Consider the following 23,535-nt stretch of genomic DNA (forward strand, 5'->3'; position numbering starts at 1 on the left):
GGCAACGGTAAAAGCTCGGGCCAAGGCCTGCGCCATCAAACACTCTGATGAACGAACCCCAGCACTGAATACCCAAGAACACCATTCCTGGCTGGCTAGTTCTCGGTCCGTCTTGCTACTTGATTACCTCTACTGAAAGAACGCTTAATTCACGCGCTGGAGCTGATGTTCTTTGATATTTTGTCTGATATATGTGAAAATTAGGCACTCCAAACTCCTGACACCCAAATGCGCATCTCTCAAGCCCCCTATATCTAATACACGATGCAACAGGGTCCTTTATAAAAAATTCGCACACATATGGCACTAGCCACCATTAAAAGGACACGAAAGACCCAAGGACGAGAAGCAATGATATCCAGTCATATAGCATGTCTGATTAGCCTGCCTATGAAGCAAATCTTTGCTAAGGCGAAAGTAACAGCTTAACCGTAGGCTAACTCAAAGGTGGTTTCATGATTATCACTGGTTGGCTCCGTATTCTTGACTTGGTGAAGCATAATTGGGGGTAAGCATGGTCGTCCATGCTTCTCTTCCCACTGCGGGCCACCGATGCCTGTATCATGCCAGCCCATCCAATTGTTGTACAGTCGGTTGGGCGGTATCGCCCGGTAGTACCAAGTTGAACCAATGTATCTTCGCTCTCGTCCCCAGCCCATAGGGCTTCCGCGGCCGCCACATTCTCCATTCTCGCCAGGGTTGAACCACTTGTTGAGAAATTTGCCCTTCCAGTCACGGTCCATGAAAACCGGATGAGGAGCATAGACTGCCTTGAGGCCGTGTAGGAGAGCGACTGTTTGTGGTGTCATCTCGGAGGCGACATGGTTGCCACGAAGATTCTCAACGTGCATGATGTTCAGTAGCTTCTTCGACACTCGAGACTGAGTGACGATTGTGGTTCGCCTGGGAATATCTTGCGACTTGTGAGTTGAGTCATTGTAGCCCCAAACTTGATTAGCAATGACCCAGTTGCTGTTGATGGGGTTGAACATGGGAGAGACAGTGACAACATCGGCATCTTCACCAACCCCCCACTCGTAGTTGTCCTGACTGGGACTCGCAACGGGAGGCTTGGGCCCAATGGGGTTGATAAAAGGAAATTCAGGGGCGCCCCAAATAGTATTATCGCCGTACCGTTTCTCAATGTCCTGGCGAAACTCGTCGTCATAACCTCCGTGGAATGTCGGGATATACCATCGCTCGTTTCTCTCCCACATGCCTTTTCGAGGCTGCTTCTTGGCGAATTCTCCAAGCTTATCCAAGAGGTGGTAGTGATGACCAGTGAAACGGAAATCCATCTCCCAGTTCCAGACAAAATCAAACTGTGGGTAGTCTTGGCTAAATTTCTGAACAGAAAGCCACTGTGCAGTGTGGACGTTCTTCGATTCGGGATCTGTCAGTTTTGGATAAAGCTTCCAAACAATGTCATCGTTCCAGAGAATTGTCATACTGCGGAACTCAGGAGGAACGCTCTGCGAGAGGACAGTCTGGTAGACATCGTCGTCTTCAAAGATGCGGAGGTTTGTATCCTTGACTTGCACCAGCAGAAAGACCTCGTACTGACCGCCTGTCTTTAGAGACAGTTCGGATATTAGTGAACGAATATTTTGCTTGTCGTTTTCTGTATAATCCTTGCCAGTGTAAGATCGAAGAAGGATAGCAGTTCGAGGCTCTGAAACATAGCCGGTTGTTGGATTCCTGGGGCTTCTTGGATGTTTCTGTGGACTTGCGAACTGGCTGATAGCTTCAGGGTTGGTCAGGGCAGGCGCGATGCCTGGGTTCGTCGAGACAGGGGTACTCTTGGGCTCTGGCTCCAGGGGAGCATCTCGCTTTGCCATCTGTGCTGGAGCGGGCTCTTGGATTTGTTGAGGTTCCTCTGGTAATTGTGGGCCAATGACAGTTTCGGGATACATGTTGAGGTATTCGTTGACACGCTCTCGGTTCATATCAAACCGCTGGGCATTTCTATGGAGGCACATTCGTTGAAGGTCTCCCCAGTTGACGTTATCGAAGTTGAGTGGCTGCGGTTCGCCGCCAACCTTTTTGAACTGGCGATGCAGCCCATAGGGGCCAAGTCGAGTCTCACGCTCCCAGCAGAGGTTAGGATCCATATTCAAAGCATCGTAGCTACCAAATCGAGGTAGAGGCCATTCGCGAGGCCTACCTTTGAATACGAGCAGATCCTCGACGGGTTCCCCAGTTGCACCCTTGCATGGAAAATACTGGGCGTACCCAGCGTCTTTCCATGCGGCACTGTTGTACTTTGGGTAAGGGTCATAGCGAACTGGCTTTTCAGAGCTGTATTCCACGTCGGCATCTGGGTCAAACTTGAGATCAACGCTGAATTCTTCGGGCCGAGCCTCTTGGTTCTCCAAATTCGCCAAGGTCTTTCCATAGATGAGATTTGAATGGGGAAAGCTGGAAACATGTTAGTCCATGTATGGATTTTGGATGTCAGCAATACTCACTTAGAAGTAACAGAATAAGCGTGTCTCCATTCTTTTCTCATATCCTTCTCATGTTGGAGCTTGCCCAGATCTCCAAAACCTCTTTCCTTTCCATCAGTCTCAAATCCGGGCTCGATATCATTGGGGTCCTCGCCATCGGTGGGATCATGCCAGTCCTTGAGGTCCTCAGCCGTGAGTTCCCAGAGTTCTCGGTGGATGGCGCCGTATTGGTCTTCGGTATCAGGCTCTCCATTTCCAGTAACGGGTGGTGGTGGCGAAGCTGGGCCTTTTGAGTTGGAAGGGACCACCTGGATACTGGTGCTGGGCGCAAACAGGAGGTAGTAGGCAGCAAGCATAGCAAAGACAATTATTATCATAGATCTCGGCCGCAGCTTGGCGCCGAACAAGCGGCGGCTTTGCGGATGCCATTTCTTCATGATGGTGGTAGATCTTGAAGTTGGCTGGTCCAGGGAGCGACCAATTAGTTGTACTGCAGAAGAGAATCGAACTTGGTGTCGAAATCGAGGACGAAGTGGTCAGCAAGGTCGGACAAGATCAGAGGTGCATAGCTCGATAAGCTGAGGCGATGAGACGAGTGTATTCGGTCGGATCAATGCAAGGGATGCAATTCATTAGGAGGTACGTAGTGCCGTCTACTAGTCGTTTGAATATCTGATCGCTCGGTCGCAAAGAAGTCCCCTTGAGGCCGATTGAAGGAGTGACGCGGCTTCTTTCAAAGATAGCCAAGGAAATTGAAAAGTTGAGAAGTGCAAACACGTGTAAATAATGCACAAATAGAAAAGAAAGCCAGGCGCTGCGTTTAGGAGAATGTTGCGTATGATAGAACGGAGAAAGGGAGAAAAAGAAACCTAAGGGAGAGTTCATGGAATGGGTGTGGATGACGAGGCGTTGGATTGGATTGGGCTAACGATAGCCCGTGTACTGTAACTGGACTAAGGTTTCGATTTAGGGGTTGAGCGTAGCATGGAAGTGGCGTAACGACGGTGTACCTACGTACGCTAGCACATCCGTATAATATTGTCAACCATTATAAGTTATCAGATTGGCAATACTAGCAGATTAGAAGTGAATTCAAGACATTCAATATTTAAGGGAGCAAGAAGGTTTTATTTGGTATTTTTCATCAGTTTCTACAAGACTCATCCCCCTGATTGAAGTTCTTGAATCCCTGGCAGTCAATTTTCATTTACACGTGGCTTCGCCTATCATTGATTGTCCAACCCTTACAGCCTTGAGGTTCCTATCTTTGTGATAGTATGTCCATTGGAACTAAGTCGGATGTTCCTTAATGTGACTACAGAATTAAGATTCTGTCGACTTCAACAGCCTTTGACCTAAGGAATCTATTGGTCTGGACTTTTTTCAGTTTAGATACCCTCATGTTACCAACTCATTATGCAGATGTAGCAAACCTTGGCTCAACCATACGGTTACTAGAATGGCCATCCTGTTCCGCTTCAAATACCAGTCGCAAGAAATTGTTATATCAGGCACAGGAGTTGAGGCCCCTACATCCACTTTGCCTGATCCCCTCAGCTCATTTCTTGGATCCTCCCCAAGCGCCATGGGCTGCTCGTCCTTGCCCACCTATACCTCTTCCCCGTAGAAGCTCCGTCGAAAAGATTAAAAATAATAGGCCTGAACAACGCTCGGCTGGATCCAAACTCTCGGTTGCCCCTGAGTATGGCAGTATGGCCAACATTGTGACATGCTTTCGAACAGAACTTGTCTAAAGCTGTAGCAAGACGTCGAATACGTGATATCTTGCTTACCTTCCCCAGGTCACTAAGTCCGGGAATAAAAGTAGTACACATTGTGGTGGGTGCTGCCAATGATTCCTGGCTTGTTTTTGTGGCCTGGTGGGATAGTGTTTATAAACAGTTGCCACACAAGAGGACTTTGCCGATTCGACGTTGCTCGGGTATAAATCTTGTAATTTGAGCCTATGAAACACAAAAAGGCGCCTTCTGAGGACACAAATGGGATGTGGTGCCCCATCAATCACATCCATTTCAAGGGCCAAATGCCACCAGACTCTACTTCCGATATTCGCGGTAATGAGCTTTAAGACGTGTTTCAATTATGAGTGAGCTCCTATCGAGAATCACTATAATGCTATGATGCTGAAGCCTGTAATACTCCATCTCCAATACCCCATCCATACTCCAGACTTTTCCCTGAGTGGCACCAAGAACAGGAGACATAATCCCACCAATGCCGATGTCGTTGTTTTCAGGAAGAGGGCGGGGAAAGGCTATATGATGTTGTACAGAGTGCAGGGTGCTCTAAAACAAGGGGTATAATAACAACAAAAAAGCATGCTAGCCAACTCCCAGCATCTTAACAATCAAATCAGAGTATGTTGCGTCCTGTGCGCACAAGTGATATTACAAATAAAGTAATGGTCCATGTATCATCGCTTAGGGTCGGGTTTTAATCAGGTCGTTACATCATGCCAAGTCGCGTGTTGCGCTTGTTCATTCGTGGTCGAGGACCAGAAGGTCCAGGGAGACCGGGTGCAAGGCGGTTCCCGGGGGGCGGCATGCCATATGGAGGTCGTGGAAGTCCCATACCTGGCCCCATCCGCTGGGCTGGATGGCCCGGAAGACCCATCATGGGAGGTCGTGAGCCGGACGGTGATCGCCCCGGAGGCGCCTTCATAGGAGGATAAGGCTGTTGTACTCGGCGCCAGGCATCTCTTTCGCAGTATGATTTGCCGTCAACCTCAAAGTAACCATCAGAAAGAGATCGACCACAGTCGAGACACCGGAAACATCCGATATGATATTTAATGGAAAATTCATCTTCCAGGTATTGTCCTTCAATCCCCTTCTCACAGCTTCCACAGAGACTGCCATTGAGTTTGTGATAATGGTGCTCGCAATATGGCTTGTCGTTGAGAACATAGAACTCAGCTGATGTGAATGGCTCGGAGCATGTCGTGCAGACGAAGCAAGCCTTGTGGTACTTGCCAGTCAATCTTCCATCTGCAGATGAGATGCTTTTGCCTGTGATGGCAAGGCCGCAAGCTTTGCAGTTTCCTCGAGATCGCACGGGATCCTGGGATCCCTTTCGAACGGGAGGCGCAGTAGGTGGAGGAAGCGTATGTGCACGCATTAATTCTGGGGCCTTGTCGTAATGAATCTGGTCCTGAGGCGAAGTTGCGTAAAGCGGTCTCGGTTGTGAATCGCTTCGCTGAAGAGGAATCTCGATTCGACGTTCATCTTTAGTGGCAGAGCTGGGTCGTTCACCTCTCGGGGAGAGTTCGAGAGGCGATTCTGCAAGAGGCGACCTTGTACGTGAAGGGGCCCGCAAAGGGGTTCCAGCTCGAGGATCCTTGGTCCCCAACGCCTCCATTGAGCTCTCGAGGTCCTCCATCAGGCCGTCCATAGCAGAGAGATCGGACGGATCACGTCGGGGATGAGATTTTGACTGACTAGTTTGAGAACTACCATGGCTCTGGTGGCTGAAAGTGGAAAATCCAGAGGACGTCGAGTCTGACGGTGTGTGATAGGGGTTGTTCACACCGAATTCGGCAGCGAGATCGACGGACCCTGAATATTTGCTAGATTTTGACGGGTGCAGGAGACTCTTGCGCGGCGGCGGGGCTCGCGAAGTATCAGGTCCCATGGATGGTTTGGATGCATGGCCAGGGCCACCGGCTGCCTTGCGCTCAGGCTTGGTACCAGGTGCAGAAGGAGTTCGTAAGGGGGGTTCCGATCGAACACCCAGCTTGGGAAATGTGTCGGAGCGGTTCATCATTCCCAAGGGCTGAGGCTGAAGTCTCGCTTCAGCTGTCGAAGGACGACCAAAACCTTCGTAATCATCTCTTGTCGGTCTTTGAGGGGGGACGGATGGACTACTGTTGCTGTTATCTGTTGGGGATGCAGATCTGCGAGGATTAAAGTAATCCTTTGGTGATGCACTCAGGAAGTCATCTGACTTATCGCCGCCTTCCGTTATTTCTTTGGGAAAAGATGGTGACAGAGCCGAGGGACTGCGAATAGTATCAAATGGTCCCGGGGCGATTGTGTCCATTCTCTTGAACAAAGTCGTGTTAACTCCTCCGTTGGGGCTGATAGAACGAGGCTGGAAGTCCGGCCCATGCTTCTTCTCGCCAAAGCCTCCATAAGCCCCAGGACGATCGACTGGGCGCGGCGATGGTAGGATCAAATCATCCTCATGTGGTGTTGGGACGTCATCAAAGAAGCATTCCATTTCGTTAATTGGTGATGTGCTGCGCGGCTCACTATTTGGTGTCAATTGTCCCTGGCGCAGAAACGGATGGTCTACTGTGTTGTTAGCTGGGTTTATGCGTATTAAACAATTGCAACTTACTGGCTGCATTGACATCTAATGATGCAGGTATGCGCCCTGGTTTCTCAGGGGACGCTGGACTATATGGTGTATACGCCTCATATCGTTCTGGTGGAGGGGAAACTTTGGGACGATTAGTTCATTTCACTGGTTCAACGAAACACTCATGATATTTTCTTACGTTCGGGCGCTGGGGGTGCACAAACATGGTCCCCCATCATAGAGATTTCCACCTCCCGATTACATGACGAGCATTTGATAGTCGGGAGGAACATGGATTCTCGTGGGATCGCCATGATGGCGGTGTGAGCTGATGTGCTGCTTAGGGGGAACGGAGTCGAGTTTATTATGTGCCGCCTTTAAATGTAATTGAGTCGTCGCCGTGGTTTCTCTCCAAATGCCTGAAAGCGCCTTCGACAAAATGACGTATGAGAGATAATCGTATGCCTTGTCGCGGTGGTTTCACAGATGGTGCTTTATGTGAGACCTTTTACATTCGTACCCCAGGCCCGTTCTGCGACCGGTGTCCCTGGGGTTGGTGAAGTAGATTGAGGATGCCAAATGTCGGTGCGATTGCACTTGTTGATCGCATAAAGGCTGTCGTACTGTTCAAAGAGGGCTTTTCTTTCTTTCCTAGTGGCAAAATCGTGGAGAATGATAATCGCAATGTTTTATCTCGTCTGGCTGAGTTAAGTAGGAAGTAAATTGGCGTCGAAGTATTTGCTAGAGACGTGAGAGAAAGAGGATGAGCCACTTCTCGGTTGATCGTGTAATGAAAAGCTAAAGTCAAGAGTAGATTGAGATTCGATTGGAGTGGAAGGGAATCAGATTCAAGAGTCGAAACACGATACTAAAACACCTGTGACGTGAAAGGATAGAAAGAGGATCAGCTGTCGACTTTCAAGAAAGGGACGATGCATATGGTGTCTCGAATGTGGAGGGAGAGTGGGCGGGTTGATGCTAAAGGAGACCCTTGACCAAACTAAAGGCCTTTGAGATGCAGGCTTATCCTGGAGCCCGACCCTGGTTGGCGTTGGTGTTGGCGTTGGTGCTGGTGCCCTTGTTCATTAACAAGTTAATAAGTTGCGCTCGCCGAGAGGCCCTGTCTCCTGTCCTTTTAGCCCCCTGGTTGGCGAAGGACGATTCGCAAACTGACGGGTTTGCGGTGGGTGCGGTGTGGAATTTGCAACACGGGCACTACGGAGCTTTGTGTTTTGTGCTGAAGACAACAAGAGCGACGACATTTTTGACTTTATTCTTGAGAAGCGTTCACTTCTATAGGTTGCTTGTGGATTGTTGTCGAAGTGGCCCAGCCAGCCTTAGTACCCAGCGCTCTGGATGTTGACAAGTGGCTTAGTACCTACGGACGGATCCTCCGTTACTGCTTTAAACAAACTTTCTCTCGTATTGTCTTGGCTAGATCATTGGGACTCCATTGACTCCAGTAACACGGTAGACCACATTCCAGTAAGCTTTCCGGAACTAAATGCTTCCTTGGAGCTTCTGGACCCAAGACAGCGTCCACCCTACCCCCAAGAGGAGGCAAAAGGGCAATGAGACATGAATTACGAAGAATGAATTCAATTATCGATTTGGAGGGAGGGCAGAAAGTCTGGCAGGAACACCAATGAACTCCAAATTAATGGATCCCTCAAAAAGGTTTTGCTGTCTCGCTTGTTAATCAATCAATGTTGCATGTCTCTTTGTGAGGATGGGGAAACAAGGGCAACAAGTCTTTGTTCGGTTAGGATCATCCGCCGCTTGTCTGCATGCATGAGATGAGTCTGGAGGATGATAATCTAAAGCGGAAGAGTCCCTCTTGTAGATGTTAGCCCGCAATTGGCTCCTTAACATCAACAATGATTGCATCCATCTTATTCCTTCGGTTGCGTCCCGTCAGTCTCCTGCATGCGTCAAGCTCAGTGGCCAGAAGTCTGATGCCCTAATAAACTCATTAAAATGAACAACACAGCATTCGAAAGCGAAGAACCAAAGAAACGAGCCAGACTGAGCCCGGCCTCAGCCGAATCAGTCATGGGATGAACGCCACAGTATGTTCTCTGTAACCTGGTCATTGATGCCATATCCACTGTTGCTCATGGATAAGGTCAAGAAGATCCACTGAAAACCGTCGACAGCTCGGGTACCTTGCAGGCAGCTCTGTCCAATGAAGGGGCTTATCTAGCAAACTAGTCTCGTTTTAGACAGACGTCCACCGAAAGGGGATCTGCCTCATTTAATGTTTCTTTTATTACTCGCGGTGTGGTGTGAAAGCTCCGCCTGTCGCTATTGTGAATCCAACTCTGGTAATATGGCCACTGCTATGTAATTATCCGTCTCTGCAAATCAATGTGTTCTCTGACGGCATTGCTACTGCATGGCCACTCCTCGCCAAGTTTTCTATAAGACATGCTTCTACGGAGTAAACTTGGTTTAGTTATCGCATATAGTTCGTGTTTAACATGGCTAGATTATGGGTGCGACTTGCGAGTATATAATTGATACGGCCAGATGATAATTGCCTACTCCATTGGCTCGTCTAATGTGACTGGGGGGTTGACCTGAATAATTACCTGCACTCATTCGGTGGGTAAGCCGTGGATGAATCGTGGCTGATCTTCACACCATACGCCAAATACAGCAGGTTCTATCTCGTGGTTTAAATGTCACTGTTGATGCAGATGATGATTCAATGCAAGTGCACCCGTTTGCTTTGCAAGGTCTTGAGTACCTGCGTATTTCGGGCAGGATCTACTATAGAACTCTTCTTATGACTATTTGCAGAAGAGAAACTAGGCTACAAGCGATGATCCACTGTCTCAGGTCTCTGATCGGGAGATCAAGAACCTGCTACGACATTAATAGACCATGACCACGGACTGCAATCAATCCGACAGCCATGCATTGGCCTAATTTTCAATAGATCGATAGCTGAGGCGCCACAATTGGAAACTTTCAGTGTCGTTAGGCTAGAAGAATTGCAAAACTGCCGCCACGATCGTTGACGGATATTGGCCCTCGATTAACATGCTTGCGGACTAGAGCTGCCCCTGGTGATCAACCACGATGGAGGGGGGTTTGGCGATTTTCTAACACATCAAGACGCCTTGTTATGATGAATAGTTCCCTATCAACCTTATCAAAGGCGTGGGGATTACTCAGTAACACGAATGCCTCTCGGTCAATTGATTTCATCAACCAATATGGGCTTCGCAACTGATGACATTGTAAAAATTCCATTCAGTCTATAAGGGACCTTCAAATGTAACCCGCCATGTCGACACGAGCCTCTGAAGTCACCTTGCCAGTTCCTTATCAAACATTTAATGACTTCAAGTTCAGGATACTTTAGCTTGGACTAGCTAGTCATGAGCTTGAGAATTACCCCTGGCACGTCTGCCTATAAGGTTGACTTTGGCACGTCATTCAGGGCTCTCCAAGGGCAATCAGTTGGCATTATATGACATGGCTGAGACTGGAGTAGTCTCTGAGGCGTGATCGTCGATCGGCTATCGTGACCAGTCTCGGGCACATGGGTCTGTCAAGCAAAAATGCGTCAACAAGTCATCAACTATAGCAACGGCTTCTGGACCCTGGATTTGAATCAAGTCTGCAAATGTTGTGGCATAAGGCCAACACATAGACGAAGACTTTACCTGTATTATTTATTTCGAGGTCGCGGCTGAAACGTCAGCCTGGGGACGGAGAAAGCTATATTTTCCTTCGGGTTCCAGACATGGGAAGCCAGAATTAGGAATGTGCCATAGTCAGTGAGTATAAAGCTAGCTGCTATGGTCATGGGACCCGACGTTGAAGAGGTCTCGCTGTCTGTCCTCGAGGGTCAGTTCGAATGGCTGGAGTATCTGACTCCACTCTTTCACGTCTTCTCCTGATACTCCCTCAAGGCGATTTGTCCCGCATGTACCAGCTTCTCCCGCATTAGACGGTGAGGGACGACATTGTAGAGGCCAGGATTCTCTGACGATCTCAACACCATACAGAAGCCATGTGGGTATTCGGCTCGGCATCGCATCTTTCTGCTGCACTTCCTCGTTACATGTGAATGGAGCTACTTCCCAACCAGCCACCAATGTGAAGAACAGTTGCCTTGAGATCTACAATTTAAGAATAATGCGGCCCTCCTGCGAGAGCTATGTCACGATAACATCCGACGCATTCATTCCTCTAGTCGCTGAAGGCTCTGGGGCATCGTGGCGCTGGGCTAGCGTGGGTTGATCGAGGTTGATCAACGACAGGCACCGGCAGGAGATAACGAGTGACAGTATAGATGATCCTCGCCAGTTGGACAAGATTGTAAGCCAATTGTTTCAAAGACTCTGGATACCTACCTGGTCAATGCAAGTACACGTTGTGATAAGAATGCACGCAACATGCTACCAGCAATCGGGATCATCATCCAAAAGTCCTTCTGTCTCCTGATTATTTTTACCCTAGAGATGACATTTGGTTAATCAGAATCAATTTCGAACGCTACTTGCCAAACGGGTTTCGCTGTCCATGGAACAGACGTCAACAGTCTTGTGGGTTGAGGGTTCTGAAATATTTGTTGATTCCAGTAGTCTCTTGGAATGCTTATCGCGAACCCAAAGATACTCGTTCATAGTCATAACAACAAGTCATCGACGGCTAATAAAGCCTGTAATACACAAGACCTTTTACCCGTTCAAGCTTGACCCTGTGCTCTTGACTTGCTGCCGAATAACCCAACAACATTAGGACAGACCTGTATGATCACCGAAGGTCCCGGGTAGTGCCAATCAAGTTGGATGATGTCGACAGCATTGGATGAGACAATTTATTATGCTTAGAGACAGGCCCACTGCTTTTGTCCCGCACGGGCTAAGAAAGGTCAAGTCAAGTTGTCGAATGCTGAGAGAGATGCACAACGTCAGGGGCTCAAGCCAATGGTTCGGGAGAGGGAGGATTACAAGGCAGGGTTAAGCTGCACGAGCATGGGCGGTAGTTTACGAAAGTGCTTTCGCCAAATCAAACATATTCAACAAATATCAACAACTAGCACATGCCTACTCCGTACACTCATATTGATCAGAGGCAAAGGAAAGAAACCTCTTGATAAGTCGGGGTCAACCGTGCACTCATAAGGTCTTATTTGAAGCTGTCTCCGCCAACTGAACCCCAACTCCATGGATGAAAATCGTGGGAGAAATGTGGGAAAATCTGGAGGATGGAGACGCTATCCATACCTTTTTCTCGGTTCTAGGAATTCAATGGATGTGTGCTAGCATCAGGTGTCCACAGACATGCATGGAAAACATACAGTAGCTTACAGTAGCTCGATATCATCAATACACGCTGTTCCGAGCTCTCCGCGTCCCCAGCCGCTAGAATATCGCTACTCCACTATTGGCTCCTTGTAAACCTCACCGCCCGAACGTCCACGACAGCCAAGCGAGGGAAAAGTGGCAGTACAGCAAGGTACGTCTCCCAGAGTCTGCCATATTTGAACCTTCCCCATCCCCGAACAACACTCCGTTTCTCTCTCTTTTCCTTCACTAACAAACCTCGTCAACTTACAATCAGCCAAATAACATCCCCAAACTTTTCAAAACACTTGTTTCCCATCAAAATCTCCTTCTCTTGACATCTATCTACCCCGCTACCCCGCCATCAACAAACCCCCTCCAAATACTCTTATCATAAAGACCAAGGCCTTGACCCTTGGTCACTACAGTCGTCAAGACGTTTTCCAATCTCCTTAACTCGTAAGTCACCTAATGAAATCCCAAGAAAGACGATGTGAAGATGAATGGACAAATGCTAACCTCACAAAAGGACGCACCACCCGTTCGCAGGAGCCCGCTGCTCAGCCGATTCCGGAGGCTCAGCGGACTCGACCTTTGAACAGTAAAGGTCAAATTTCAAACAGAACCCGTCCAATCTTAATCAATTTGCAAATTTCCACGTAAAGCCACCTTTTTCATCATGGCTCCTCACGCGGAAGTCGGCACGGGCTCCTCGAACGGGGCGGTCTACAACGGCCGAGGTTCCTCAGCTACCCAGGACCTCTTCACCGTCAACTCCCCCAACGTCACCTACACTGATGCGGAAATTCGTTCCCGATACACCTACCGCACTACCAAGGTTGACGTTGATGCTAATGGCAAGTATGTCGCCACTCCAAATGAGACTCTCTATGACTTCAAGGTCGACCGTAAGATCCCCAAGGTCGGTATGATGTTGGTTGGCCTCGGAGGCAACAATGGCACTACCGTCACCGCTGGCATCCTCGCCAACCGCCGTCAGCTCGCCTGGGATACCAAGGAGGGTCCTCGCGAGTCCAACTACTACGGCTCTGTTGTTATGGGCTCTACCCTCAAGCTTGGCCATGATGCCAAGACCCATCAGGAGATCAACATTCCCTTCCATAACATCCTCCCCATGGTTCACCCTAACGACCTTGTCATTGGCGGCTGGGACATTAGCAAGATGAATCTGGCTCAGGCCATGGATCGCGCTCAGGTCCTCGAGCCTACCCTCAAGGCCCAGGTCAAGAAGGAGATGGCCGAGATGGTTCCCCTTCCCTCCATCTACTACCCAGACTTCATTGCCGCCAATCAGGAGGACCGTGCTGATAACGTTCTCGAGGGCTCCAAGGCTTGCTGGGCTCACGTTGAGAAGATCCGCCAGGACATCCGTGACTTTAAGGCCAAGAACGGCCTTGACAAGGTCATCATCATGTGGACTGCCAATACTGAGCGATATGCCGACCTGATTGAGGGCGTCAACGACACTGCTGACAACCTTCTCAAGGCCATTGAGCAGGGCCACGAGGAGGTCTCTCCCTCAACCGTCTTTGCCGTTGCCTGTATTCTTGAGAAAGCCCCTTTCATCAATGGCTCCCCACAGAACACTTTTGTCCCTGGCGCCATCGAGCTTGCTGAGAAGCACAATGCCTTCATTGGTGGTGATGACTTCAAGTCTGGCCAGACCAAGATGAAGTCTGCCCTGGTTGATTTCCTCATCAACGCTGGTATTAAATTGACATCCATTGCCAGCTACAACCATCTTGGCAACAACGATGGCAAGAACTTGAGCTCCCAGAAGCAGTTCCGCTCCAAGGAAATTTCGAAGTCCAACGTCGTTGATGACATGGTTGAGGCTAACCACGTTCTGTACAAGAAGGGCGAGCACCCTGACCACTGTGTTGTAATCAAGTATATGCCCGCTGTTGCCGACAACAAGCGCGCTCTTGACGAATACTATGCCGAGATTTTCATGGGCGGCCACCAGACCATTTCGTAAGTTGATGTCAAGGTTACGAAGACAATAGACTGCGACTGACCATTTTCAGGCTCTTCAACATCTGCGAGGACTCCCTTCTTGCCTCTCCTTTGATCATTGACTTGGTCATCATTGCCGAGATGATGTCTCGTATCCAGTGGAAGGCTGTATCCTCTGATGGTACTGCTACTACCGAATACAAGAGCTTCCACAGTGTCCTGAGCGTCCTTAGCTACATGCTGAAGGCTCCCCTCACCCCTCCTGGCACCCCCGTTGTCAATGCACTAGCCAAGCAGCGTGCTGCTCTGACTAACATTTTCCGTGCTTGCGTTGGCCTCGAGCCGGAATCTGACATGACTCTTGAGCACAAGCTCTTCTAGTCGTTACGCATATGTTTCATGTTCTTGACATTGATTGATTTAGAGGGGGGATATTTATAGGACAGTCTTTACCGGATGCTCACATTGGTATTTGAAAACTGAAAAATTTGTAAAACAGAGGAGAGATCAATTAGCCGCATAGCCAACCAAATTTAATTGTGCCATTCTCCTCATGATATACGAAAACACGATATATATGTGTCATTTGCAATATCGCCGCGCGACATATTGTATGCATGACTGGCCCTCGCCATGTATACAGACCTGAGGCATTTGGACGTCAAGGGTGTTAATTGAATTTTACTGTGGCTGGTAAACTTTACGCGTGATTGATGCGTATCAACGCGTCTCTCCACGCCAACGCATTTCCATGGCCCGCGCGTCGCGTTAAGCTCCCCACTACCACTTAGACCTGGGAGTTTCCATCATCCTCACAGATCAAACATCCACTCTTATGTCAAGAAAATTATTCACTCCCAAGGACTAGATGTTAATTTGCTTGTTGTTTCCGTCTTTTCGCTGACCACTTTCTATTTACATCATAACTACCATCGGTATCACAATGGCTACTCCCCCACGAGCTTCCTCCCGCTTCTCAAAGGGTGGAACTCCCGAACCACTTTCACCACAGTCCAGATTTAAAGCGCAACTTGCAGCTCTTGAGAGCAGTGACGACGAAACATTCTCTTCAAACCAATACACAGACAACAACTCAAAAAATCACCTCGACCTACCAACACAGACCATACCTGATCAAGAAACGTCCGATGAATCGGATAATGATATAATTAGGCCACGAGGCAAGCTGGCGGCTAGGATGCAAGGGACATGGCGACAAAAGGAGTCCGGGAATACGTCTTTGCAAAAAGAAACCACTGGGGACTGCATAGAGAAGATTTACGAGCCAGAGGAGAAGGCGACTGAAGAAGTGGAGAAGGCAGACAATGTTGACATGCCCGATGTTGAATCGCAAGAAGATGACGCTCCTGCTGCACGCCGAAGATTAGTTCGCAAGGCACCTTCGTCGCCAGCCTCAAAACGCACCCCTCGTGGTTCCAGCCCAACACTTTTCGTATCATCACCTCTTCGCCCTTCGCCAACCCGATCGATGCATAGTGGCTCTGATTCTGAGGGTGACATGCCTACCCTCAAATCCGATCGCTTTAAAGCGAAGCTGGAGCGCCGCAGACAAAAGAGGCGTGACGAAGACGCCGCTAAAGAAGAAAAAGAGGCCGAAAAACGTGCAAAACAACAGAAAGTCGCACAGGAGATGGAAAAGATGGTCTCGGATGGCGATAATTCCAGTATTACCGACGATGAAGGCGGCCGACGACTAACACAGGCCGAGCGACCCAGTGCTCGTAAAGCCAGCAAGAAGGCCATCGAGGAGATGAAGAGAGAAACTCAGAGAATGTCGAGAAATATGCAGTTGGTACATGAAGCCAAGACACGAAAGAAGATTACCAAGAACAGTTTATTTGAGCGTTTCAACTTTCGCCCAGCAGGTGAATCAGAACCAAAGGTTACCAGCTCGAGCAGGGTCCCAACACCACACAGCGATGTTGAGATGCAGGGTGTCGATACACCACCGAGTTCTCCGCCAGCTTCCAAAGAGACTGCCACTGCCGTTACAGGCCCAGAAACTGCTGCTGGTGACAATGAATTCGACTTGCCAACTATAGACAGTCTGGCTGAGACAACCAAGCTCAAGCCAGATAAAGGAAAGGGAAAGGCCGTGGAGACTCCAACCGAACAGGAACAGCCCGTTCAAAACCCGAGGCGCCAATTTCGAGTCAAGCTTCCACCTATGAGAGCCAACGTGACCATGGTGGATTCGGATGACGAGTTAGAGATCACAACCACCACCAAGGACAAGATTCGAGCTGTATTCGACATGGCGCCAACAAAGAAAGCACAAGAACCCAGTTCCGTTCAGGCGCTACGCGCCCTTGCCCAACTAAAATCTCCCGGCAAGGAGACAAGGCGAAAGAACGAAAACTACGGCATGACAGCAGGCGAACTCCAGGCCTATCTATACCAGAAGGCTCGGCAGCAAGCTAAGGTAGAGCGTGACCGCAGAGTTGATCTGCTAAAGGCTCAAGGTGTCGTTATTCAGACCGCAGAGGAGCGGGAACGTCAGATGCAAGACGCTGAGGACATTGTCGCTAGGGCAAGAGTGGAGGCACAGATGATTAGGCAAAAAGAGAAAGCAGCCGCCAAGAAGGAAGCGAAGGAGAATGGCGAAGTTGACCCCTTGGCCTGGGATGACAGCGAGGACGACGAGTATCAGGCATCTGGAAACGAAGCTGATGGAGAAGGATCAGTTGTTGAGTTGTCCGGATCTGAGGATGAAGAGGAAGTTAGTGACGAGGAGCAACCAGATGGCAATAACATGGTGGAAGTCGAGGCTCGAGATGGAGAGTCTGGGGCCTCCGCTGATGAGAATGATGAAACAACTCTTATCGCCAGTCAAGATGTTCAAGACGATATCGAAGAGTTCCCTGCTACGAGACATAGACGACTGCGAAAGCCTATTGTTCTTTCCGACGAGGAGGAGGACACAGTCGAAATGACACCCAGACCAAAAGCTACTGTCCAGATGTCACCAACAGTCCCAAACACCCAATCTCCAACTGCACCTAGATCAGTCCTCCGCTCAGCAAAGAAGAACTTTATCCCTGGTTTGCCGGTGCAGGGGCCGGCTGGTCTCGGCCTCACGCAGATATTCGCTGGTACCATGGACGACAGCCAAATGAATTCTGCCAACGGTCCAACCCAATCGTTGATGCCCGATTTTGATCATTTTCCCGACTCCAACTTCTCTGCGACCATGGACGAGCCCATGGAGGACATGATCATAGACAGTCAAAAGAATGACAGCCAAAAGAATACTCAAGACATCGCCCTCGACCTTTCTCAGTCTCAGATGCGCGGCCTGGACAGCTTGCTTCGGGAAGAGAGCACTCAAATTTCCGAAATGATTGATTTCACTCAGGATGGTGGGCTCCAAGACCAAACACCCTTAAAGAACAGATTCGTCGAGGCACCAGTTTCGACTACGGAGACTATGTTGGTCGATCACGACGACCCGACCCAAGCTTCACCACTCGTCCGACGTGGCCGCCTTCGTCGCAGAATAGAGACATCTCAACGCATTCAGGAAACACCAGAGCCGGCATCTGCAGAGAAGACTGATAATGTCTTTGAAGCGTTGAAGGAGGGTGCCAAGAACGAACATAAGAAACGCCTCCAAACCGAGTTTGACCACAAGAACAGCAAGGCAAAAGAGATGGTTCAGGAACAAGCTGAGGAATCCGAAGATGAATATGCTGGGCTGGGTGGTGCAGATGGCGAGGACAGTGACAATGAGTCTGCCGCTTCACTCAAAGACATCATAGACGACACTGCTGGTAACGATATTGACGGAGCCAAACTCGCTGCTTTATATGCGTAGGTACTACATCAGAATCATTTACAGCAAGACTGACATTCCATAGCGCTCGAGAACAGGCAGAAGATGAGAAGCAGGTCGAGAAGCTTTTCAAGGACATCACGACTGGCATGCTTCGCCGTAAACGAGGTGCAGGCTACGACCTTGACGATTCAGACGATGATGGCGAGGCTCGTCGTCGAATGAAGCGTCGACAGTTTGCTAAAATGCAGAAGGCTCTATTTTCCGACGAACGTGTCAAGAAGATAGCCGAGAACCCCGGTAATCAGGCCTTCTTACGAACGATCGAGGATCGTGGCAGTGATGATGAAATGGACTTTTTGGATGCACCGCAGGAGATTGTTGAGTCCTCACAGTCCCAGTCTCAGGACGAAAGCAGCGAGGCTCAGACTGTTCCTGACAGCCAACCTCAGAAGGTTCTCGGCCCTGCGGATAACAGGTTCCCTGGCTATCTGCGTAGGACCAAGGATGGCAAGAAGCCCTCTAACATTGGTGAAGTTCGCGAGACTTTGTCCGATCTGCTGGAAGAACCCCATGGTTCAGTTATCCCTGCAACTGAAGTCGGGTCAGACAGCGAAGGCGAAGAAAATACTACCACAGAAACTCGCAGCGATAAGGAGAATGATATTTCTAACCCCCGCCGTGGCCGTGTCGCTGTCGTTGATCGCATCAGTCTCAAACGCAGTGGTTCTTTGAACGTTAGCACTGGCCGCCTTGCCTTTGCAACAGCATCAAACTCCTCATTCAAAGTCCCCGCTCTGCTTCGCCGTGCCACTACAAATTCATTTGTATCTGGTACAGTCTCTACCACAAGCTCTGGTTCGCCAGCACCAGCGAGCGGATTTGGTGAGGAGGCCAAGATCAAGAAGGGAGCCACCAAGAAGAGCGGTGTACATGCTTTTGCTCGTGATAGCGAGAGACGAGCAAAGCTGGAGCAGAATGAGCGAAAGAGAGAAGAAAGAAAGATTAAAGGGGCAGAGAGGAGAGTCGGAGTCGTGGGTGGCTTATTGGGTAAGGGTTCATTTGAATAAGCTGGCGTAGAACGGAATTCGTTCTTTTATTCGGTTCATGTATGTTAGGGTTGAAACATTAACATGGGATGGCGCGGAGTTCGGATGGACAAGACATGATATCATAGCGACACTATACCTAAGGTGTTAAATATAGCAATTCACTTGTTAAGCCTGTGCATCGCTGGTCTAACATCCACATTTGGTTGTCTTATTCATGGTTATCTCAACAAAACATCGCCTCCGGAGGTAGTTTAGTGATTGTAATGTGGTCACATACTGACTCAAGCTTATGTATGACTATCAGGCTCCTGGGTCCCTGCTTCTACAGCGACCATTTTCTGCAAAGGGAGAAAGGAGACCACCATTATCTATGTCCATAACACAAGACACAAGCGACTGAAGCTGCCAAAATGGTGGTTCTGCCCAGGATCGAACCGGGGCCGTCTCGGTGAACGAGATGGCATAACTAACTCCCACGGAAGCGCCACCTCCACTACCCAATTATAGAGGAAGTCTTCGGTGTTTAGACATACCTAGTTCTGTTTGTCTGGATTAACAACTCACGTTTCACATAGTGATTACTGCAACTCTACCTCCTACTACTATCGTCGTCCCTGAACCATCTTCGAACTGGTGCAAATGAGCCGCCTATGCCTCGGTCTATTTGTAAGTTGATAGGTTCCGTGGTCTAGTTGGTTATGGCATCTCGTTAACACCGAGAAGGTCCCCGGTTCGATCCCGGGCGGAACCACCATTTTTGCAGCTTCAGTCGTCTGTTGTTCGTTGGAGTCACCCTAGCCCTCGTTGGGCCTCATTCAGTAGTTGATCTGGTAGAACCACCAAGTTTTATGACGCCTGTATTAGCCTTGACATTACGATTATAAATACCATCTCAGGCTAAGAATGGGACATGAAGTAAATGAGTCTTTTGAAGAAGATGCGTGCGGTTCTGTTTGTGAGTGTAGAATCGATGAAGAATCCAGCTTGTGCCTCAGTTCCACATCTATCATGAACTTGACGAATCAACAGGGGGAACAATACACAGCGTTTCTGCGTGTCATCGCATAGAGATTCGTACCTTCATGAGAAGGAAGTATAGGCATAGATCTCTTTGCTCATTGCCTTTCTTCTTAGACTCAATATGCACAGATATTAGATGTTCTGCAATGCAGAATTCCAACGTATTTGGAAGACAAAGAGGAAGCAACTGGCTATCAGCATAATTGTACAGTTGAAATGCAATTGTATTATTACTTGATATGAATGCATTGCATCATAAACCTTCTGTGACTGACTTCTATTTGCTCTGTGTGTCACGCCAGCAAGGTGTATATACTCTATATCGATACATCTTCTAATTCGTTGTCATCTTTCACTTTTGTAACGCCGCACCTGAAAACTCTAAGCTGCCTAGACCCAACATTCTCTTGGTAAATAGCCAAAGTTCAAAGGCCTCTAACTTGATCTCCACGCGCATGAAACCAACCCATGCAGCAAACACTCGCACAGCATTGAACGGCCAGAGGAATGATCCGTTTTGACCGATCTCTTCAAGCTTCTCGTGGAATACGGTCTTGGTGCAATATCGTGCGAGGATCATGAACGAACGGATGGGACCCTGCCGTGTCTGGAGGTTCTCGTCCAGGCTTCGGGTTAGATCATTTGTCTTGAGAATTAGAAGGATGATACGAGGCACGCGGCTGAGAAGCTGCACGAGGTCGACAATGAGACCCTCCTGCAGAGCCCCGCTCATTGTCTTTTGCTCATCCGCTGTCCGAGTCTCGAGGATAGATCCAGACTTGCTAACAATGCTGTAGTCTCGACCAGTAATTGCTGAAGCAAAGAGCGGGAAGTCCTTGTCCTCTATACCGGCAACCTCATGTGCATATTTCTTCATTCTATCCATATCGCCATCAATAACCGCAAGCCACATCTTGGCGTATGACCTTCGCAAAGGAAGCTCAATGTCGCGGTAGAGACCATGATCATATAAAATCACATCAAAGTTAGGACCTCGTCCAAGGCCCCGGCGGGCATTGTTCTTGCGGATTGCAATATTGCCACCGTGAGGATCACAGTGCAGGGGTGCACCATCACCAAAGATCATTTCGTTGAAGATACGCGCTAACGTGGCAGATACTTCATCTCGGTCAATACCGTTCTTATCCAAATAGTCCAGATCGTCGAGTCTACTTCCCGCTTCGCACGCCATAACAATGATTCGCTTCTTAGCCCAGATGACCTCGGGGATAATCAGGGGTAGCTGTGGAATCTTAGCGAAGTGCTCCTTCATACGTCGGGCATTGTTAGCCTCTTCTTGGAAGTCAAGTTCTTTAGGAAGAGAAACATCCATCTCAGAAGAGAGCCACTCAAGATCATATTCGGGGAAAAATCGTTTCAGAGTCGAAAACGTGTACCGGGTAAGCGCTAGATCCAGGGGTGCCCATGCTTCGAGCTCAGGATGTTGAACCTTGACCGCAACCTTCTGATTTGACCCCTTGATGGATGCCAGATGTACCTGAGCAAGAGAGGCAGCACCAATTGGTTCCGGGGCGAAATCGGAGAAATAGTCCCAAAGCTCTTCTCCTGTATCCTTGCGAAACATATCCTCGATCGACTCAAGTGAAGATACAGGGCACTTGTCCTGCAGGGGGATGAAAGTGTTTGTCCATTCGGATGGTAAAAGGTAATTCATGGCGCTCTGGCGGAGTAATTAGTCCGATCGCTCGAGCTCCGAAGTTGATGGAGTTCATACCAGATGCTGGCCGAGTTTGATAAAGATACCGCCATTCTTTTCCAACACAACGAGGGTCCGTTCGGCGCATCGTTTGTGACATGCCTTTAGCATGCTCTCCTGTTCATCATGGTCCGCTATCGTTTCTCTGGCGTTTAATGTTGTTCGGTAACTACTCAGCGTATTAGTTTCGTACCGCTTATCCCCAATGGTGAGTAACCACATACTCGTTGATACACACGGCGAGCGCAACCGCAACTCTGCCTGTACGTTCCGCCGCCTCATAACTACTCTTGATGTCGTCGGTGAATGCAAGCGCGGTCGCGCCTACAGTACCAACACCAGCCGAGGCATATAACAGCGGTCGTTTAGGGCCGGACTTGTGACCATTGCTTTTCCTCGAGCCTCTCCGCGATGCGAAACCTCTTGCGCTGAAATCTCGAAAGGGCTTACTTCGGACCAACTGACTTCTACAAGTCGAACAGGTCCATGATCGAGTGGCGATGCGATTCGCAAAGGCCGAAACAGATAAGGCGTTCATCTGACTGCCGATGGACTTTTAAGAAGGAAAAATAGTATGTAGTAAAATAGAATTGTTCATTCTTAAGGAAGAAAAGCTAGCAGGAAAGCAATAGAAACAGGTTGACACCACAGAGGCCAGGCTTAGGCTTAGATCATGTCGTCAACCAAAATCAAGTCGACAGTTTTTTTGCTTGGGTGTGCCGATTCCGACAAACCTCCGTCCATCGCTCGGCTTGAGCCGGGTGCGATCTTCGGGGGCGAAGGCGAATTACCTACTAGCCCGGCAGTATTTTCAAGAGGGGCACTACGTCATGTGACTGCGCGACCGCGACTGCAACGCGTTCAAGGTCACCTCTTTACACGACCACGCATCTCGAAAGTACAACACGAAACCGATGTAATTCTTAAGCTCCCTCCAACATTTACATCGTATGGGTCATTTACAATCTCATACATCATAATCACCACAACTGCACAGTCAGAAATATGATGTCTTTTTCTCCCGCACCCATTTTCTCCGGGTCTTGGGACCATCGCCCTGCTGTCTCATCGCCGCTCTCTTCTTCACCTGTGCGCGCTTCATCGCCACTCTCACCAATTGACAGAAACGTGTGTCCGCAGCGTCAAATTCAATCTTCTCCTATCAAGCCCCCAAAGTTCAAATTTGCTTCGCGTCCCACTCGGCCAAACCCAGTGAACAAGAAGCGGGATGAGCTACAAGAAGGAAGACGGAAGGTCTTCCTCCAGAATGTGCGACAGAGCCGTGAAGACAAGGCCTGGCAACGTAGAGATATAGAGGGACAGGTAAGGAGAGATCACTTGATGTATTATGAATGTTGCTAATGTAATCGCAGTTTCTGAAGACAAATTATCTTGCCGACCGAGGACAGCTGTCTCATGATGCTCCTGACACTACTGAGGCGGATATCGAGGACGCCATGACTTTCTACCAAGAGCAACCTCCGATTCCAGAACAAGACGAGGATGAAACGATGATGGATGAAGAAGAGCAGCTCGAAGCGATGCTTGCATCCTATGAGGAACAGCAGATGGCTTCTTCACAACGGCCACCCTCGCCTCCGCTATCAGACGAAGACTATGATGATGTCTTTGCCGAGCTCATAGCGCAAGAACAGTTCAAACAGAATAAACCGCCCCGACCCCAAGACCAGATGGATACTTCTGGAGACATTGAGATGCAATAATGTTCTTCCTTTGTTCTTTCCTTTTACTATTTCTTTTTTCCTATTCAGTACTTTACGCGTTTGCTCGCTTGGCGTTGGGGTTGATCGGATCACCCAGGAAGGGACACGGCGTTCAGGAAGTGCCAGTGGATATCGTCAGATGTGCACACCTATTATTTTGAGAAAGGGTATATAGATGGCTT

The 23,535-nt window shown here is 49.0% G+C and overlaps 6 protein-coding genes and 1 non-coding gene across 7 annotated transcripts; 4 read left to right on the top strand and 3 right to left on the bottom strand.

Annotated features, from left to right (window-relative positions):
* Positions 1–156: 156 nt before the first annotated feature.
* FOBCDRAFT_36125 (uncharacterized protein) lies at positions 157–3,286 on the bottom strand. The gene is made up of 2 exons (XM_031184305.3): positions 2,469–3,286; positions 157–2,418 (listed from the first exon to the last, which is right to left on the bottom strand). Exons 1-2 carry the CDS (start codon positions 2,882–2,884, stop codon positions 426–428), a joined length of 2,409 nt encoding a protein of 802 aa, XP_031039947.2. The 5' UTR covers positions 2,885–3,286; the 3' UTR covers positions 157–425.
* A 1,627-nt stretch (positions 3,287–4,913) lies between these two features.
* On the bottom strand, positions 4,914–7,081 carry FOBCDRAFT_293348 (uncharacterized protein; the record flags this gene model as incomplete). Its single annotated transcript, XM_031184306.2, has 3 exons — positions 4,914–6,757; positions 6,807–6,908; positions 6,967–7,081. 3 exons carry the CDS (start codon positions 7,079–7,081, stop codon positions 4,914–4,916), a joined length of 2,061 nt encoding a protein of 686 aa, XP_031039948.2.
* A 5,533-nt stretch (positions 7,082–12,614) lies between these two features.
* Positions 12,615–14,609, top strand: FOBCDRAFT_36131 (uncharacterized protein). Its single transcript, XM_031184307.3, has 2 exons — positions 12,615–14,065; positions 14,119–14,609. Exons 1-2 carry the CDS (start codon positions 12,750–12,752, stop codon positions 14,426–14,428), a joined length of 1,626 nt encoding a protein of 541 aa, XP_031039949.1. The 5' UTR covers positions 12,615–12,749; the 3' UTR covers positions 14,429–14,609.
* A 258-nt stretch (positions 14,610–14,867) lies between these two features.
* On the top strand, positions 14,868–19,063 carry FOBCDRAFT_319618 (MRC1-like domain-containing protein). The gene is made up of 2 exons (XM_031184310.3): positions 14,868–17,878; positions 17,926–19,063. Exons 1-2 carry the CDS (start codon positions 14,991–14,993, stop codon positions 18,908–18,910), a joined length of 3,873 nt encoding a protein of 1,290 aa, XP_031039952.2. The 5' UTR covers positions 14,868–14,990; the 3' UTR covers positions 18,911–19,063.
* Positions 19,064–19,569: 506 nt separating this feature from the next.
* FOBCDRAFT_t120 lies at positions 19,570–19,643 on the top strand. The gene has a single exon. It is a non-coding gene; the product is annotated as a tRNA-Val (tRNA).
* Positions 19,644–20,118: 475 nt separating this feature from the next.
* On the bottom strand, positions 20,119–22,381 carry FOBCDRAFT_223692 (ABC1 family-domain-containing protein). Its single transcript, XM_031184311.3, has 3 exons — positions 21,854–22,381; positions 21,648–21,798; positions 20,119–21,593 (listed from the first exon to the last, which is right to left on the bottom strand). The coding sequence occupies exons 1-3, from the start codon at positions 22,165–22,167 to the stop codon at positions 20,265–20,267; spliced, it is 1,794 nt and encodes a 597-aa protein (XP_031039953.2). The 5' UTR covers positions 22,168–22,381; the 3' UTR covers positions 20,119–20,264.
* A 141-nt stretch (positions 22,382–22,522) lies between these two features.
* On the top strand, positions 22,523–23,533 carry FOBCDRAFT_36150 (uncharacterized protein). Its single transcript, XM_031184314.3, has 2 exons — positions 22,523–22,952; positions 23,003–23,533. Exons 1-2 carry the CDS (start codon positions 22,635–22,637, stop codon positions 23,351–23,353), a joined length of 669 nt encoding a protein of 222 aa, XP_031039956.2. The 5' UTR covers positions 22,523–22,634; the 3' UTR covers positions 23,354–23,533.
* Positions 23,534–23,535: the final 2 nt, after the last annotated feature.

The sequence above is a fragment of the Fusarium oxysporum genome, chromosome V (assembly GCF_013085055.1).
Source record: "Fusarium oxysporum Fo47 chromosome V, complete sequence".
Taxonomy (NCBI): domain Eukaryota; kingdom Fungi; phylum Ascomycota; class Sordariomycetes; order Hypocreales; family Nectriaceae; genus Fusarium; species Fusarium oxysporum.

Excerpts from the sequence above, each read along its gene's own strand:
- FOBCDRAFT_36125 (XM_031184305.3), bottom strand. The coding sequence starts at position 2,884 with ATGAAGAAATGGCATCCGCAAAGCCGCCGCTTGTTCGGCGCCAAGCTG. Across the intron at positions 2,419-2,468 it reads GCTTATTCTGTTACTTCTAA|CTTTCCCCATTCAAATCTCA; the intron begins GTGAGTATTGCT and ends ACATGTTTCCAG.
- FOBCDRAFT_36131 (XM_031184307.3), top strand. The coding sequence starts at position 12,750 with ATGGCTCCTCACGCGGAAGTCGGCACGGGCTCCTCGAACGGGGCGGTC. Across the intron at positions 14,066-14,118 it reads GGCGGCCACCAGACCATTTC|GCTCTTCAACATCTGCGAGG; the intron begins GTAAGTTGATGT and ends GACCATTTTCAG.
- FOBCDRAFT_319618 (XM_031184310.3), top strand. The coding sequence starts at position 14,991 with ATGGCTACTCCCCCACGAGCTTCCTCCCGCTTCTCAAAGGGTGGAACT. Across the intron at positions 17,879-17,925 it reads AAACTCGCTGCTTTATATGC|CGCTCGAGAACAGGCAGAAG; the intron begins GTAGGTACTACA and ends GACATTCCATAG.
- FOBCDRAFT_223692 (XM_031184311.3), bottom strand. The coding sequence starts at position 22,167 with ATGAACGCCTTATCTGTTTCGGCCTTTGCGAATCGCATCGCCACTCGA. Across the intron at positions 21,799-21,853 it reads CTCGCCGTGTGTATCAACGA|TTACCGAACAACATTAAACG; the intron begins GTATGTGGTTAC and ends TACGCTGAGTAG. Across the intron at positions 21,594-21,647 it reads TCAAACTCGGCCAGCATCTG|AGCGCCATGAATTACCTTTT; the intron begins GTATGAACTCCA and ends TTACTCCGCCAG.
- FOBCDRAFT_36150 (XM_031184314.3), top strand. The coding sequence starts at position 22,635 with ATGATGTCTTTTTCTCCCGCACCCATTTTCTCCGGGTCTTGGGACCAT. Across the intron at positions 22,953-23,002 it reads GTAGAGATATAGAGGGACAG|TTTCTGAAGACAAATTATCT; the intron begins GTAAGGAGAGAT and ends ATGTAATCGCAG.